The sequence below is a fragment of the Oreochromis aureus genome, linkage group 13, assembly GCF_013358895.1.
Source record: "Oreochromis aureus strain Israel breed Guangdong linkage group 13, ZZ_aureus, whole genome shotgun sequence".
Taxonomy (NCBI): Eukaryota; Metazoa; Chordata; class Actinopteri; order Cichliformes; family Cichlidae; genus Oreochromis; species Oreochromis aureus.
The window spans coordinates 32,736,465-32,755,461 of NC_052954.1; the positions used below are offsets into that span (position 1 = coordinate 32,736,465).

The 18,997-nt window shown below is 41.4% G+C and overlaps 1 protein-coding gene across 4 annotated transcripts in view; it reads left to right on the forward strand.

Moving 5' to 3' along the window:
* Positions 1-18,997, forward strand: part of kif20ba (kinesin family member 20Ba) — a 65,350-nt gene that overhangs the window by 36,352 nt on the left and 10,001 nt on the right. For all 4 annotated transcript variants that reach the window (XM_031738721.2, XM_039621965.1, XM_039621966.1 and 1 more), the window contains exon 30: positions 330-539. In XM_031738721.2, coding sequence (XP_031594581.1) covers positions 330-539 — 210 coding nt within the window. The remainder of the gene's footprint in view (positions 1-329; positions 540-18,997) is intronic.

Sequence of the window (18,997 nt, forward strand, 5' to 3'; positions counted from 1 at the left end):
CTCACTTACAGCAGAGCTTTTTAATACGATACAGCTGTGACGTGCTTTTGCTCTCACTGCTGCCGTGGCTGCAGCAGCTCTGTGCCTCTTGTGATGTCACTCCTTATTTTAACCCACATCACTTCTGATTGGCCTGTTCATGGTCACCTTTCATGGGAGGTGATTTACAGCTGATGGCTCGACTTTTTGATTTGATAACACTCAGCAGTTGTGCCAACTGGCCTCGACACCTGTATTGTAACAGGCGGAGAAGCCTCGACCTTGTGACATTTCTCTCTCGAGTGATGATGAAGTGACCCCTGACCTTAAGCCCACATGTGGTCCCGCAGGTTTCAAGCGGCTGTCCGTCAGTCCTGGAGTCCTCTGAGATTTCCACAGAAGAGGGCAGAATGAGCCGCTTCCCTCGGCCCGAGCTGGAGATCTCCTTCAGCCCGCTGCAGCCCAACCGCATGGCTCTGCGCCGGCAGGGAGAGGAGGGCGCCGTGACCGTCAAAATCACCCGCTCAGCACGCAAGAGGAAGAGCGGCGAGATGGAGAAGGTAAGAACCAGTAAAACGAAAGCTGCTCGTCAGCAGTTTTAGTCATCAGGATCATTGAGGAAGTAAAATCATAAATTAGGAAGGTATATTTTTGTGATTGGCTGAACTTTGAATGCATTTAATATTTGCCACATTTCCAAACAAGTGCAACAAAGAGTGCACACACAAACATCACACTTTATATGAACCCACACTCGTAACAGCGCGTCCCTCTAGGTTTCCCAGAAATAAATCAAATGGGGGAAAAACCCAACTGTACACAGAAGCCTGAGCCATGATCCAGTTACAGTTTCCAGTTACAATCAGGGGTGAGGGTTGTTTATTTCTCCACCATGTTGTGTTCAGAAAATCTTCTCTCAGCTCCATTAATCCAGCCGGCGCTGGCTGAGCACGATTGTCCTAACAGTTACCTTTTGCAGCAGCAGCAGCTGTAAACAGTGTTAGATTTGTTGCTTTCTCTCCAGTAAAGAGAAAACGAACAGCTGTGACATGAAAGTCAATTTATGCTTACAGGCATTTCTGCACTTCGTAGCCTAACAGTAAAGCCGGCACCAGAGTTATTAAAGTTTTGTTTTTTCTAATTGGTTTGTAGTTTTATTTCATTTCAAGTTTTTGTTTTGCATTTAAGTTCATTTCCAGATTTGCTTGTTTCAGTTTTTCTTGTTTTACTGCCATGCAGGGTATTTGTCAGGAAGGACTCAGTTCACAGCTTTGTGGAAGGCAGTTGGCTCAGTCCTGCAGACGAGTTCTATAAAAAATGGCTGTAGTTCCTACGCAGTTGCACAGCACCCCTTAAATGAAAGCTAAAAGTCTGCGCTTCGGTCGGGTTTGACTGGTTGTTAATTTAAAAGCTTCCTGGTGTTTTTAATGCTCTGCTGGATCTTTGAGTGTTTTGCTGATGTTGAAGTTTTTCAGAATCACTCTGACGTAAATGTCAGACGTCTGCAGCAGAGCACCATCGCAAATAATCACACACAATAAAGATGCACATAAAATATGTCCAGTAGAAAACATTTTGCAATCACCAAAAAAAGTAATTTTTATTTAACATATTTCCCACAACAGTCTCACAAAGAGCTCCATGTAACTGCCAGGAGCTCAACGTGTAGTCTGTATACTGTGTAGGCAATGTGTGACTCACACAAGTAACAAAGTCGATCCATTCCCATCTGTGCCATCTGGAAATGGACCGCATAAGTTTTCATCCTGTGAACTGGTCAGCGCTGCGGATGCTCTGTGAAAGCAAACACATTGTCTTGGAAACCAGTCCCAGAGTGGGCTGAAGGTGCTTCTTAGAAACGGATCACAGGCGGAGGCATGTATAGAAAAGTGAAACTGCACTGGAAGCTTTGCAGGACTGTGGACCTGCGCTTAGGTCGCTCTGTTGGCTTTGACCAGTCCTAAGGAAGCACATGTAAATACTAAAAAGAACATGAATACATGCACACACCTCTGGTGGCTTTTGCTGTCGTTCATCACATTTTCCATCAAGTTCAAGGAAAAGTGTTTTGGAAAAACCGTAAAGGAAAACTTTAAGCACCAAAGATGCTTTATATTGTACAGCCTCAGTTTGTTGCAGAGAGGAAGCAAAACCAATGTGTGTGCATCTAAAGAAAACATAACAATCATTCAGAGTGAAACATGGAAATAGAATATTTTGAACATGTTGTGAAAAATCAAGTAAGGTTCATTTTTAGCGTTAATAACATTATCCAAGTGATTCCTTCAGATGTAACACATTCAGTGCAGACGATAAACACCAACACATGTAGCAGCCACATATGACACTCATTCATCATAAATACCAGGAGAAACACGTTAAACGACCCCACACTCACAAGCAGACGAGGTCGAGTGCAGTTTATTCGCTTCAATCGACGTATCGCTCTCCCCGTCTTTGGCCCAAAAGATTAATGCTTGTTGCAGACCTGTGTGTTACAGATCATTCACTGCTTTCCTTCTGTCACGCTGACAAATTATTTTCAAAACATAACATGGCTGTGTTCAAGAAAATTACATCAACATATCTTAAAAAAATAAAGTGAAAAATAACACACTGCAAATAGTTCTTTGGGTTTTTTTTAATTGATAGTGAGTCAGACCGGAGTCAGCGTTTCCTTTCTCTCTCAGGATCGTATCGTAAATGATTTTTATACATGCTTCCAAATATAGCCACACTGAAGTCTTTTGGCTTTCTCAATAACATTAGATGTAATTTTCCAGGCCTGTCACCGTGTTGCTCCTATAAACACCGTGTTGTCCTTATTTCCATATAATCACAAGAGGCAATGTGTTTGGGAGGTGCTGATAAATCCAGAGTGCTGAGGCATGAAAGTACCTTATGCCAGTAATTCATACTCGCACGTGCTCAGTGTTTTTAAGTTTACTACTGACAGAGTTACTTCGTTAAGGCCCAGCAGTAAAGTTTCCCATTTAGAGCATGCCAAACTTTGGGGTAGGGTAAGAGTTAGGTCTAAACTGTGTTTTAGGATTAGAAATTAGGAAATTCCTACTCCGTGGATTAGTACAGGTCGTCTTCTTTGGATGACCCAGAGCTCGTGGTTGTAGGTGTTAGTAGGTCGACATCTTTGCCTTTACACTCGGATCTCTCTTTACTGCAGGAAGAGAGTTCTCTGTACAGGAAGTCCTGTAAATGCACAAGAAGCTTTTAAAGCAGCAGCATCACTCAAACCCTTTAGTAGGATTTGGTTTTTAGTTCAGTCCAGCAAATCACACTGACGCTTTGCAGCAACGAGGAGCTGTTTATGGAGGCGATTCATTGGTTGAATTCTGGTGTGTTTTGCACTTTTCTGTTAAAATGGGTGACTCTGATCAGCCTGCAACAGAAACTCCAAAAAAACTAGTTTGGGTCGGTTTCTGTGATGCAGAACTGTGGACTGTTTTCATGTAGTTTTAACATCTCGACCTTACTTTGGTCAAAGATGCCAAAACTGGCCTTCCACAGTGGCAGGTTTTCATGTGGCAGTGACAACAGCAACATACAACTCCTATAAAAGCTGACTGTCCTCCCTGCTGTTACATGTTTCTCTCCTGCTGTGAAAACTGCTCTCTTTCATGTTCATCATATCTATCAGTTTGACATCCTTGCTCATGGACTCGTTGGCACTGTTTGACAGCAGTTTTCACACATTCAGGCGACAATAGGAAACACCGTTTGTGACCGAGAGCAAGGGCATGAATGATAATGTAAACAAGCAGAATCAATTTTGGGCTTTGACCATACAGAGAAAAGTAAAACCAAATGTTAAAGGAAATTTGGTTCACAGAGATTTGTCAAACATCGAAACAACAATAGGACGATGAGCTTGAGCTTTCACAGATGAAAACTCATTACCTCTACAGTAAGGGAACATGGTGATTGTAGAAGGTACACAAGCTTTCATTTGTGGGATAAGTACATTTCTCCAAAATAAAGTGTACAAAGATGTGCATTTTAATGACAGCAGTCACCTCAGGTTGTTGTGGTAGTTTTATAATCTAACCAAAAAATTAATTACTACGTTTTATGTAAATGCTTTTCAGACTCCATTTCCCTGATCCGTCGTGGCACTCGAGCCCTCTTCACTCCACAAAAAGCGCACCTTGCTGAATAAAAGATGAAGATCATATTGAGTTGGTACCAGGAGGAAAGCTATTTAGAAACTAAATGATTCAACGTTGTGATGAAGCAACTGAAGATGTTCCTCACTCATGTGTTCTTCATTCAAACTTTTAAAAATTGGGGTTAAAAAAGGCCACACGAGTAGGGCAGAGCATCATTTGCAGTACTAGTGCCAAGGCGGTACTCGAGTGTTCAGTACTGAGACCACGTAATGGTCTGTCAGAACTAGATCTCCCGTTGTGTTGTCCGACCACGTCAGTTGGACAACACTGTTAATGCCGTTCAATGAAAAACAGAGAACAGAACTTATTTTGAGGTGACTGCTGTGACACCGATGCTGCTGGTTTGGTTGCATGCTCCTCCCTCATCTCCAGGCAGTAGGCCAATTAGTTAAATCCAAATTTATATCATCAGTCATCTCAAGCAAATTATATGGAAACAGAAACCTTCAACACTTAGGCTGTACTCCAGCAATTGGCAACAGTGAGAAGGAAGAACTCTCTTTTAAAGAGGAAGAGCGCCCGAGTAGAACCAGATGTTTGGGTGGGTGAGGGAACGCGGACCGTAAACAAAGAACACGCGCACGGACATCATGATAAAATGGATTACAATAGAATTAGTGGTTACTATAATGTGTTTGAACTTGATTTATGGGTAGCATTTTATCATAATGTCACACTATTAAGCATTATTAAGGTTGGTAAGGGTTCATACCCCTGGGAAGGTATTAGCAAGTGTTTAATCATCATTTATATAGCATTACTACTTCTTAGTATGTATTATTATGACTATGATCACGATCACTACTATCACTGTCGTAGTAGAAGTGATAGTTCTACATATTTAAAGCATGTTCAGCAGTGATAGCTGTGCATGGTGTAACAGTAACAGCAGGATAAATATATCTGTGTTCATAAATGACATATTAAAGAGCAGTAATGATATATAAATGATGAGTAATTTACCTGGATGTGCACACACTGGTCCTGGTCACATCCTTGGGACTGAAAATCTGACCTCGGTCCAGCACACAAAATCGATCTGTAGTCTGTTAGAGGCAGCTCTCGCTCTCTTTTAAAGTCACATTAATAAGAGGTCAGACATGAAAAAGTTAGCTGATGCACTTCTAACAGTGTTGTGGGAGGAAACTATAATTAAACCTGTGGTTGATTTTTACGGTTTTGTTGAATTTTGACAGCTTGTCAAGAAAGTAATGAGAATGTGATTATAGCTTGCATTACCTGCAGTATCTGTATGAACCTTGTGATGACATGTTAGGTCATTAGCTGGAACATGTCAGGCCACACGGACAGAAGGAGTCCTCTCCTGCTGCAGCCCCTTTGGCTCAGGCTTCCTCAGCTCTGCTGGTGTGTTGCCATTTCTGTTTTGGTACCAGCAGCAGGCGTATTTATACCGGGGTAAGAGCTGTGCAATGGAACCCCAAAGTAATTCCACTAATGACTGTTGTTCTGCTGACTGGGCTCAGTTCAAGAGAGAAAACTGGAACAAAAACAGAAGGCAGGGAAGTAATGAAAAAAAAGATGAATGGCTTTGTGTTGGGGAGGGTCTCTACAGCACGTCTGAACCGAAGTGACGTTACATCAGATTTTATTCTCGGTATCTGGGGTGCTTCAATCAACATTTATGAACATGAACACCGGTTTTAAAAGGCAGTCAAAAAAACCTCACAGTAAGATGAGACGCTGAGACAAATTCTGCACTAGTGTGAAGATTTGTTTGTTTGTTCTGAACAATGAGACAGTCTAATAAAAATCCCTCATTAAAGCCCAAATGTTTCAGAATTCTTCAAACAGTAGTAACCTAATGAAATGTGTCAGTGCCAGTCACGCATTCATTACAGCATTGTCTGTTAGTGAAAAATACCATAGAAGTAGGAAACATCAATGCAGACATCCTCATCTGTGCATATAGAAAAAGAAGGTGGGAGGTTTGTCAAGAGCTCAGAGTTCATAGGAGTGTCACCACATGAATGATCCTGTCATCCTGCATGTGGTGGCTGTCATGTACACCTCCTTCTTCCACAGAAGAAGATATACAGGAAACAAACGACGGGGAGGTGAGTTTTAAAATCAGAGTGAACTGGGCCAGTATAAATTTGAGGGAAAGTGCAGAGGGAGGCAGAGGCAGCGCAGATAATTGAGAGATTGGTTGAGGGTAAGGAAGGAGACTGCCAGCCAGGAAGGAAGCGTGTGAAAAGAAACAAGGACAGGAATGACAGAAAAGAGACAGCAGAAGGAACACAACAGCACAGTCAGGAGGATGGTAGGAGGAAACGAGGAGAGAAGAGGAAGATAAAAGTAGCACGCGAGCAGAGATGAGGGGTGGAGGGAGTTTGGATGGCAAGATGAAAGAGGAGGGATTGTGGGTAGGGCTGTCGGATAGGAACACAAGAAGCAAGGAGGGAGGGTAAAAAGCGCAGCATCTGACACGGCGGTGACAGTTACTAACCTCACTGTGCTCGTAATGTTGGCTTCCATTAGCACAACTCTTATTAGCTTCATCGTAGTGTCACCATGCTCATCCACCGCCGTGTTTTATTGTCTTTGCACAATAAAGCCTTGCATTACCTCTGACATGTAGGATGTACTAGCTAACAGGAATATGCTCAGAGTGGATTTGTTGTGCTAATTTGCAGCTCCATAGTTGTCCTTAGCCTGCACTCCAGTAAAATCTTTACTTATCTTATGTTGGACATTAATGCAGACTGAAAACACTGTGGCATCTGAACTTGACGGTATGGAGATCGGGTCATGGTTCTGCCACCAAAGCAACATTGTTGTCTGTTATCAAACTGGAAATGTTGCAGATCATAAACCCTTCAGGTGTTTCTCTTTGAGCCTTTTTCCATTAAAGCTGTGAGGTTTCACCCCATAGTCAGATTTGCATTTTTATTGTCTTTTTTTCCTCTGGCTAGAAAAAACTGCAAATACCAAGGGAAGGATTTTTACGTCCTCCTGTCTCTCCCCACATCATAGGTGGATGGACACTTCCTTTATGTGAAGCAGTGATGTGGTTGGCGGGTTTAGATTGGTAGAAAGATAACAGTTTTAATTTGAAACAGTGACGTTTGCAGATTCTTGTTTTATGTATTTGTTTTGGTGATTTCTGGAAAGTGACATTGCTTCTGAATTTTATTTTTTTTGAGTGCCATCAGTTTTATTAGTTTCATGATATCAAGGAGAGGGAGGCTCTCTGTAGGCTGATGTGTCCCAAACTGGGCAGCTCACACCAGTGGTCTGGACAAAGAGCGCTACAAGCCAGAGGAAAGTACATTTAAATACTAGTACAGAGCAATTTGTTTCTAGCATCATGTCATTACTTTCATGTCAAATTAACTCCACAGCTTTTAATCTGAATTCTCAAACTAGTAACTTTAGGTTTTTCTACTTCACTGAAGACCATCAACGTTTGATTCGTGCTTCAGTATTACTGAAGTACTACTAAAACTTTGCAGAGTGAATAAAGATGAGTCATTTTCTGAAATGAAGGCCGTGTGAGGGTCTTTGTGCTCCCACATGTAGGTTTGTTTCCTCCATCATTTTATTTTAATTATTATAACCTTATGTGACTGCCTGCAGTTACTGACATTAACTCTTCCTATGCATCCAGTGTGTAATGGATTACAGTGTACTCCGACTGCTTCTCCAGCTCTAGTTTTTAGCAGTTTAACTTAACGGGGTAACTGTGAGAGCTGTGTGTGCATTGGCTTTCTTTCTTTCTTTTATTTTTTTATTTTTGTGACCCTCTGTGTCAAAAATAACTGATGTTAGTGGTAGAGATGGACCGATCTGATATTACGTATCGGTATTGGTCCGATACTGACCTAAGTTACTGGATCGGGTATCGGAGAGAAATAAAAAATGTAACCTGATCCATTAAATGTCACAAAAGCACTTCACAAAACTTGCGACATAGCATAACCCAGCTCATAACCTCATAACCACGTCGGAGCAGTATGCGTCACGTGATAGAGCGGCTGTGGCCTACGAGACCTGTCGGCGGTCTGGTTGAGCATTTGGAGCGTCGCTATGAAACCGGCATTTCATCTCCGAGAAAATTATCCCAGAAGTAAAGCAAGTGTGTAAGTTCATCTCTGAATGTTTGTAAAGCATTTTCACATTAAGCTTAACAACTGATAGATGCAGCGACTGCCTCTCATTCTCTCCCCCTCCCCCTCCTGTTGCTACTTCAGTCAGAAACTGATCAATGATCAGCTGATCGGCTTTTCTGTCGCGAGTCCATCTCTCTTCTTTGTTTTTGGCCCACTTTGCACCAGAAAGAGGAAACCAGCGGCTGAACAACAGCAGCACGTTTAAGCTTGATAAGCTGTTGTTAGAATGTATTTAATATTACTTTCTACACCAGGATCCTTTTCTACGTAGCTGACGGCTGGTAACTGTGCAGGGGCGGATCTAGCAAAGTTTAGCCAGGGGGGCCGATAGGGCATGAACAGGGAAAAGGGGGCACAAAGACATACTTTTCTTTCTTATTGTCATGTCTAGTTTTTAATAAATAATTATCTAAATCTTACAACCAAAGTTTTCATCTGATATAAAATGTATAGAAATCCGTTATTGTATATAGTCACTAAGTCTAATATATACCCTGGTAAGCTAAAGTACCTTTTCCTTTGGGATGGTACCATCTGTGCAGTCTGCAGGTCTGTTGAAGAAAAATGTTGAATCTATATAATTATTGTAAAAAAAAATTGATTTCTGTGCATTTGTTTTACATGTGGATTAAATTAAAGTAGATTACGTTAATTAAGCATTATAAGGCGGAGGGTGGGGGAGGGTCCCCTATTATTTTTGCTGGGAGTTGGCAACCTTATTAGGAAGGATGGAGTAGGTTTAAGTAAATTAGATTGATCAGTGTTGCTGAACTATGAAATATTTTGGGTGCAGTGTATTTTTTGCATACAGCTATAACAGAATAGCTTTAATGTTTTGTTGAGTAGGAACTTATACAAAATGCAGCAAGATATTTAAAAAAAAGACTGTTTTGTGATTATAAAATGAACTATATCTGTTTCCTATCTGCACATATCCAAATTTATGCTATCGGTATCGGACATAAAAAAGTGGTATCGTGCCATCTCTAGTTAGTGGTAGGATTCACACATGTGAGCTATAAAATCCTTTCTCCTACCGTTTAACATAAAACTACTTGCATTGAAGCAACGCAGTACTTGTTCTTTTACCCACAATATGGTCTGTATGTTTTTTGTATTAGTGACTCACAGCCAATGTTCTCCTAGGGTAAGGAATAAGTAGAGGATATTCGCTGGATCTTGTAGACGCTCTGTAATTGACTAGTCGTGTATCGGCCCTTCAATCTGTCTCTCTGCGGGTCTGTGTGCCGGCAGGATCTTGGCCTATCCTTGATCCAGCTGAGAGCACAGGCAGAGAGCAGGTCCGTCACTGATTAATGGGATCACTCTTAATAGAGCCTCACAGAGGTCACGGAGAAAGTGAGAGTCGGGAACAAACAGACATATGAAGTCCTCACAGTGTCAGCTAAGAATTGCAGATTTTATTTTATTTCTTTTATTAAGCTCAGTTTCCTGAAGGAAAACCTTCATGTTCAACACAAATGTAGTAGATTCATCAGAGGTGGAATTTGAGGTTTTATTTAGTGCTAATCTGTGCCACATTATTAATAGATTAGCAATTATTTCTCTTCCCTCTTGATCTGAAAGCAGACGTGAGCGTGGCGAGAGTAAAAATGAAACCTAGCAACGGTCATTCGTAGAGAAATTAAATATTAGCGGTGGTAGGCTCTAGGAAATATTTGAGCAAAATAGACTTTTAATAATTATTGCCTGTTTAAAAAGAGCAGTGTGAAGTTCATTTTTGCAACTGCCTGCAAATGATGCCGTACAGTGTTGGAGCTGGGTGATGTGGAGAAAAGTCGCAGCAGTATTTTAGGCTGAATACGCAGTATGCATCTTGGTTACAAACAAACATGTTACAATCACTGTTGTTAACAATGTGTAATCTCAAAGCTCACATTATAAAACCCTGTTGTTAGGTGGGGGTTTTACCATAGATGGTGTAAAGATGGACGCGGCCACTGTGATGTTACCCATGGGCGACTTATTTTAGAACTTAAATGTCACTGACAGCAGGAGATGTGTAGTTCACTGACACTAATGAGTGGCGGTGAGTCCTAGCAGACAGCAGCCTGTGTCGAGACGCCCGCCGGTCTAAGCAGCCACGCCCCAATCTGCAGTGTCCAGATTATTCACTGCCCTTTTGTCAAACATTTTAACACTAAATTAAACTGCACTGCACCTGTCCGTGATTCGTCATGGTTGGACCAGTGTTGTGTACCTCCATGTTGGAGGAGGAATTTGAGAGTAAGCCCTAAAGGTAAAGAGGGGGCAGGGGTGGGAGTCAAAGATTTTGGTGAGGAAGAAAGTGTGTGTGTGTGTGTGTGTGTGTGTGTGTGTGTGTGTGTGTGTGTGTGTGTGTGTGTGTGTGTGATCAGCATCCCCGTTATCATCAGGCTCAGCTTTTCTTTGTGTGGTCCTACAACATCCATAACACATCAACATAAAACAAGCTGCTTCTGTTCATACAGATAGCAGCACTAATCAAAACAAACAATAATCACTTAAGTACAGTAAAAGAAGCGTTTTTAATAAACATTATTTATCCTCCAGTATATTTTCTGTTTGACTCTTTTACGTCACGTCTCATTTACATACATTTACTTTAGTTCCAAGATCGGGTTGTAAGATTTCACCCATATTCACGCAGCACATACACACCCTGCCATCAGCTGTCTCTGTTTCTGTTCTTACTGGTTTTTATATTATTGTCTTAAATATTTTTTTCTGTGTATATAACATTGGTATATTGCTATTTCATCTAAATGTCACCAAACCTCCCCCCACCACACTGCAATACACTGACCAAAAAATATTAATGTAATATTTTTTCTCTAACAAACTATATTAATAACTCAAATAGAAGACTTCCTGATTTGACTACCTGATCCTAACTGCAATAACTTTTCAGTACAGACACACCTTTCAGCTCTAATGGAGCAGAACTTAAAAAAAGTCTCTTGGCTGCAGAAGACACCGACCTTATTGGTCCCTGAGCCACACAAGCCTTTAAATCTTTAACCGTGCTGCTGCTGCTGCATCCAGGTTGTTTTCTCCTTGGGTAAATTCAATAGTCGAGGCTTTCCAACAGAATGTGCTGAACATTGAGGTGCAACGGCATGCACATACTGCACACAGTGTTTAGACGCTTTAATATTAACATCCTCCCTCTTTGACTTGAAAAACAGGCCTGTGTGAGTAATGTTTATAATAGTGAGAGTGTGCATCTCCAGGCATACATGAGAGAAACTATTTGTTTTGAGCATAAAACATGAATGCAGCGGGGAGATGGGGACCCTTTGGGGTGCTGGGTCTTGAAGAGACTCTGCATAGCGTCATAGCCCACCAGTAACTGAAGTGTAAAAAATGTTTGTTTCTTTTTAAAATGCCAGGAAGCATTAAACCGTGTCATTGCATCCTCCTCTGATAACTTTTATCTTTGTGGGCAGGTTAAGTGTTTATATTTCGTGTACCCTCTCCTCGCTGTGCAAAGAACCTCAAATTAGCAGGTGAATTTTAAGAAGACAGACATGGCAGGTGGATAACCTGTGGACTTGAACACGTTCACCAAAACCGCCACAGCTGAGATTTTCTGGACACTCTTTCTTTTCTGTACCACTGCCATCCTTTCAGTAAATATCAGGCTAAAGGCAGGAGCCACACTCATTAGTATTGGTTAACACACCGTTACTTTAGTCAGTTAACAAACAATAAGAATGACAAGTTCAAGTCCAGGAATATAAAGGGATTAGTTGTGGTCCTTCTACAGCAGCAAACCTCTGATTGTGCTGGGAGGGTTTTGCAGCCGAGTGTGAAGTGCCGCTGAAGAAAATTGGCCAAATGAAAGTCTGAAGCCACGAGCCACAGGTGGAAAAGGGTGGATTGGCCACTCCAGATTGAGAATGAGTCGGTGCCTGTGGAAGAGTTCAAGGAGTTCAAGCATCTCTGAGTCTGTTCACGAGTGAGGAGAGAGCATAGCAGGTGATGCAGACACTTCACCTCGCTGCTGTAGCTTAGAGAGCCAAGCATGAAAACAAAGCTGTCAGTTTACTAGCGGATCTACGTTCCTACCCTCACCTATAGCCATGAGCTGTGGGTGCTAATCAAAAGGATGAGATTGTGGAGCAAGGAGCTTCTCCACATCAAAAGAAGGGAGGTGAGGTGTTTCTGGCAGCTGACTGGGATGCCTCCTGGAAGCCTATTAGATGAGGCGTTTTCGGCACGTCCAGCTGGAGGAGCCTGTCCTGGGTCTGACCCAGGACAGGCTGGGTTTCTTGGCTTGGGAACACCTCGGTGTCCCTGGGGAGGAGCTGGAGGAGGTGTGAAGTTTGTACCTTTGTTTCCAGTCAGACACGTTTGTGCTGTTTATCCGCTTTAGAAATTGGAGCCTTTTCTGAAAACACCAGTGTTATAAGACCTCGCCATCAGAATCGCACCTTTTCAGTTTCCAGCATTTCTCTTGTTATTTATTTTATTTTTTAAATTGCATTTGCACCTAAATATCATTCTTTCAGTTTTCATAGTAATTTTCAGTTTACAGAATTTAAAAAAACGTTATCAAACATGCACAAGAAGTTACCACAGAACCCCGAAAGAATTCAGTAATCCTTTTAAATGAGCTTTTATTACTCAGCTGGATAAACAGTAAAGGTGCAATACTGATGTTTTTACTACAAGAACACAGTTAAAGGAAACGTACTTAGTGTTTTATCCAAATTATATTCAAAACGTTGAATACTCTGTAGAATACTCGACATGTTACATTGTAACATTTTAACACCTTTTCCCCCTGTTTTTCAAAGTCTTGTGTTTTCAGGAGGAGTAAACGGCGAACAAAAACTGAGGTACCTTATTATTTCTATAAAGTATCACGTTTTCATCCTTTCAGACTCATAAGCCCAGAAACATCCACTCTCATGTTTTTCATCATCATTCGCCTCATTAGTGTATATTTGGATCTAATACAGTTCTAACTCACCATTTTCCCATTATGAACACGTTACATTATTTAGAAAATCCACTTTGCAGAATCATATTTAAGCATTAAGTGTGTTGAGTGACCTGAAGGCTGCTGGCTTGGATAGCCCATAAATGCGAAGTGTGATCAGAAATGTCTGCCACACGGCCGTCTCTGCAAACACCATCTTTGATTTCATTAACAAGGTCGTGCAGCTCAGGAGCATTCCAGCGCTGCTGTGTGCGCACATCTGCTCTTTCACTATGGAGCTCAAGCCCGGGCAGAAAGCAAACATCAGCATCTGTGAAATGAACCCAAACATCACGTCATGTTGGCTTGTTGATGATTTCTGAGCTATGGCGTCTTTAGAGGAGTTTCGCTGGAAGACCCTGCTATGTCGAAGCCCACAGGGGGCACATGTTTGTGACCCTCATAGGGTCTGAGTGGCTCACCCATTCAAGATGATGATTCCACCAGATTCAAATACTGCTTGGTGTATTTATTTATTTATGTAAGGCTGGATACGTGACAGAATATAGAACCTGATCAGTTTATTGGCTTCATTGCTGTAACTCCAGCTGTGATTTGAAAGTACAAAACTGTGAAACATGGGTGATGGATGAGCACTCCACATGTTTCTGGGTCGCTCACCACCTACCTTGCTCACCAGATTTGGATCACCTTGTCATCTCTGCTAATTTAGGATTGAAAATGAAGGATTGCTGTTTTGACATTGTAACAGGTCCAATCACGTTCCAGACACACAAGTGGGACAGACAGACAGAGCCGGGACTTCAGGGCAGCGGTCTGGAAGTAGCTTTGCTGAAGGTGGTGTAGCACTGTCCAAGGACATGTTGAAGGGGAGACTGGGGGAAATTTAAACTGTGCATGTTTTTTGGTGACGCAGAACCTGATAAAAACGCCTCCTGTAGGAGCCGTAAATCAGGAAACCTTTTTTACTGTGAAGGAGTTTTAGTTTCTTCTTTGGCTCCAGGCCGACAGATGTTGGATTGAAAATAGTTAAAATGTAGTGCAGGAAACCACACTTTCATCCAACATGCCGTGCATCAGTAAAATACGTTACACATGGTGTAACCGACTGAGGCTGTATCTGCATGCACATAATGTGATCGTTCCCAATAAGCGGAGTAAAGCATCACACCAAATGAGGGTGTTTACATGGGCTGCCTGTTGGAGTGTTTCATTGATTTACTGGTTTCCATCCAACAGAGTAAAGTGTGACTAATGATTGGAGACACCACCTTCAGCATGATGCTGTAGTGTCACAGATTCTCTCCTGTATTTGACCTCTGAAACATGATACAAACAGGCGCACAGCTGCTTGGCTCTGATGAGGCTTTGCTTATATTTGATGTGATTTGTGCGGCCGGGAGAAAAGCAGATTAAGTTTTTATGTTTCATATGTAAAAAAGTGTCTCATTAGGCACCGCTGGTGTACATGCTTCTAAACTCACAAAGGTTGGACCTATTCACTGCTCTGTTAGAGTTAAAATAATGTTCAGTTACTGACGCAACTTCATGGCTGCAGGATGTGCTGTTGAACTGTATTGCATCATATCCAGGAGGTTGTCTCCGTTAGCCTACCTACCCTCATTTAAACAGCAGTAGACAGTAGCACACCTGCTCATCAATAATTTACTGTAACAGAGTTCATCTGTCTGCTTAAAGGATTTCTTCTTTTTTTTTTTTCTTTTTAATCTGAATATGTGTCCGATTATTGTTTCCCCCTTCATTTTTGCTACATAAAGACGCGCGGCTGCAGTAGATGCTGAAATTAAATTCTAATAAAAGTTTACCACATTAACACATTAGCGGGAACTACTTATCATAAAAATGCTTTGTAATTGTCTTTATTGAGGGGATATGGGGACATTAAGATGAAACACATGACAGTAAATGGAAACCGGTCAGTAAACCAACAGTAAGTGATAAGCAAAGAAAAATATACCACTGGAAACCAGAGAAAAACAAATGGTTATAAATGTGTAATTAGAGTTGTATTAAGCAGTGACCTAACACTGTGACCTAACAGAGGTCATGCTGTAAAAGCCTGATCTCCTTCTGACTTCGCCCTCATATCAGGACGTATTAAATCTCCTAAAATTGCCTCTCCTTGGGCTTAACTGCCAAAAAATTGCCTAAATTTATTTATTTTTGACCCGTTAATTTACACTGTTCTTGGTAGATTGTGTTGATCATTATTGAAGTGAACCGGAGGTCTCTGTGTTTATAAATGAGCACATTTCTACATTACGATACTTTCACCCCCTTCGGCAACTTTTGCAACTCCAGCGTCGAGCTCATTTGGCCTAACTAGCAGGTGTAGCTTTTAGTCTTGAGCCAGAGTCGTGACGGGTCTTTCCACAGCTTGCTGATTCTCATTTTAGCTGCAGGATAGATGAAGTTCAAATACAATCATTCATTTTTCTTCTGGGTGTTAAAAGAGTAAAGTTTGTTTTTCAACATAAATTTTCTCTGTTAATGTTTTTAGTGTTTCAGTGCAAGAACATCGCAGTAAGTGTTGGTCTGTGCTGGGTTTGGTTTCAGCAAACACTGCACGCTCCACAAATACACGTGACCTCCCACGCTGACCTCCCTCCGTCCTGCAGGGAGGTCAGCGTCGATGTTGAGCTTCAGAGCTGTGCTCCTGGAACCTGCCAGGGTTCAGTTCAGTTCAAGGACACTTGAGCAAATAACTCAGGGTCAAAGTGTAAAATTATTATCACCGGGTCGCGTGTATGACCACAGGCTTAAACTGACCCCTGACTTCTTCTTGTCCTGCTGCACTTTCAAAATATAAGTCGGCACGATCCACTCAGCTTAGTATCTGCTGAGAAACATCAGCTATGCTTTCCCCCTAATTCCAAAAATCCAAAGAAAACTCCACAAACTGTGAGGCACAGCTGACTGCCAGGTTCCAGCTCACACAGGCTGTTTCAGAACTGCTGTAATCAAAATTTAGTCGATCATTTTGCTATTTTTGCAACACATATTTGGAGACTGTAGAAGCCAAAATTAGAGCTCATGGAGGTGGAACACTGGATATTCTTCAAGTAGCCCCAAAAAGTAATAAATAATAATGCTGCTGGATCGGTAAATAAGCAGTTTGCTTATAAAATATATGTAATCTAATGGTGATATGTCAGTGTTGTGTTTTGAAGGTTTTTTTTATGTGAGAGAAGACAAATATGCTCCAATTATGAGTTTTGATAATTTATTATTAAGCTGTTAGAATTTCCAATTAGTTTACATGGTGTCATGTAGGGCTGTTCGATATATAAATCAGATGACAATATGAAAGCGCCGATCGTTTCATATCACGCTATCGTTTGTTTCATGGTGTCGCAAAATAAACTGTTTGCGGCAATATTTTTTTTTCATTGTTTTGATGGTCACTTAGAAGTTCTTGAACTTCTCTCTTTCTCTTACATTTCATATAACCACACTACAGACAGACAAACCTTAGAACACGCCGTGTAACAAATACTCACAAAGAAAATTGCGTCAGTTTCAACTTATGTAACATTCGACTCCAGGTACACGACGCCCAGCTGAAAACACCCGAGATTCACAGAATTTACAGAAAATGTAAAATTTTTGTGATGCATATCGTTGTTGGGACGATAAATGTCGGGATATGAGATTTTGGTCATATCGCACAGCCCTAGTGCCATGGACCTCCTCTCTCTGGCTCAGAGACAAAAGGCTTCCACACCCAGACACTAAACACTTTTATTGCACGTCACAGAAACGTAATATTGACGTGATTGGTCGAAACAGTTTAGGGTGGCCTTGGGTCACGTTTCTGGGCATCTCTTATTTGGAGATGACCCTTTTGCAGGCAACACTCCCGTTACCATGACAACCACCTCTTGTGCACCGGTCAGGCCTGTAGATTTAAAGATGGGGGAAGAGTGCATTCCATAGGAGCAGATTCATGAGGCTACATCCCTGCGAGGGGGTGTCTGCCAGCATCAGACTGAGTCCAAGACGATTCTACAACAACGTGTGCAGTGAAAGACAAAACACAACTGTTATGAGAGATTATGTTTGTGGTTAATTTCCAAAAGAATCAGTTCTTGTTTTTCCCATTTATTTTTCAGGATCAGTCAACATCCCAAACCTTGTTGAACCAGTGACACTAATTATTAATATCTTTGTTTGAATGGGGAAAAAGACGGCTCTCATGATGTGGTGACGGCCATGAATCGATTTTGCAAGAAAGCCGTTATGTTTGAAATGCTCAGTGATTAATTATAGATGGAATCCTTCTCGGGTCCTTCATCGCCACATTCTGGTATTTTCTTTTATCTATTTTCATTAAATGGAGGTTAGTCTCTCATAAATTTTGCTTAAATTTTCTAAAGTTGAAGCTTCGTTTTATCAAAACTTTATTTCTTTCTGATGCACTGACAGCTTCAAGGATTTCATTGGCGAAACACGGGCTGCATTTATATCTGCATCCTGTGTTTCATAGCTAAATGTTGTTTTTATTATTATAAAAACAGATTTAATGATCATTACGGTGATAATTGCACTCTTGTCTTGTTTTAGAATCCGATCCCAGCATTAACGGCAAAGTGAAATCATATTTTCAGAAAAGTTTTCATGCTGTGTAAAATGTTGGGATCTGAAATCCTTTGAAACAGTAAACACCAGTTAAATGCTTTTTAATATGTTTGCATTTTGATTTTGCATTTTTTATGTTTGATCAGTAATCTGCCCGAGGAAACCAAATGTTTCTTTATAGTGTTGCTCCTGGGAGAGGAACTGAGCATGCATTTAAAACCAGATGTATTCCATTCTTTGCGCAGTATAAAAGGTAAATTGCAATAACTCCATTTTTGGAAACGGGGTTGTTTTGTTCTTGCCATTCATCTTGTTCTTCAGAGCAATTATGCTACAGAAATTGATGGAATCATTTACATTAAATTGCTACTTCTTAAATGGAGTGCTCATATTTCATCCCTGACACCCAGGCAGGCAGTTGCATGGTGAAGTGGCTTCTTCTCTGATGGGTTTGACATCTGCAGGCAGTGACCCAGCAGAGATTCGGCTGCCGATTTCATCAGCCTTCCAGACTTCTGCACCAATTCAGTTTTTCTCTGAGATAATGGAGCATGGGCAGCTGATGCATGTATGCTGGCACGCCATGATCACACACGAGCAAATAAACCGCTTCTCCTTTTACTCTTAGCACGCAACCCTTTTTCCTTCTGCCTTCCCCGATTTTTCTCCTTTATTTTTTTTGTTGTTGTTGTTGTTCTGTTAACCTCTGACCCTTTCCTCCACATACCCATCCCCCCTCCATCTCATCTCTCCCAGCCAGCCATGTCTCTGTTCAGCAATGATTTATTGATGATGGTGCTTTCTGTAGTGGAAACATCAGTGCTATCCCAGAAAGTTTTTTGGTTGTATAATGTTGGCGTTGGTGAGGAGTCACTCTGATCCACGCACTGATGCACTTTCCTATTTTAACTACGGCTCAAAACTTACAGAAACTTTCAGACTCCATGAAAACGCAAGTAATTGGAATATTAATGTCTTTATTACTTCAAATGTTATCAAACAGATCGACAGGCTTGAGATCCTGTGAGAGAGAGCACCACCTAGAGGCTTCCTCTCTCCTTGGTGCAGAGTTTGGTGCTCTGATTTGGCTCACTGTTCTGTTGTAGGAGTAAACTGGCACCAGTGGAGCAGCGTCTACTGGGTATGGCACGGCGCCG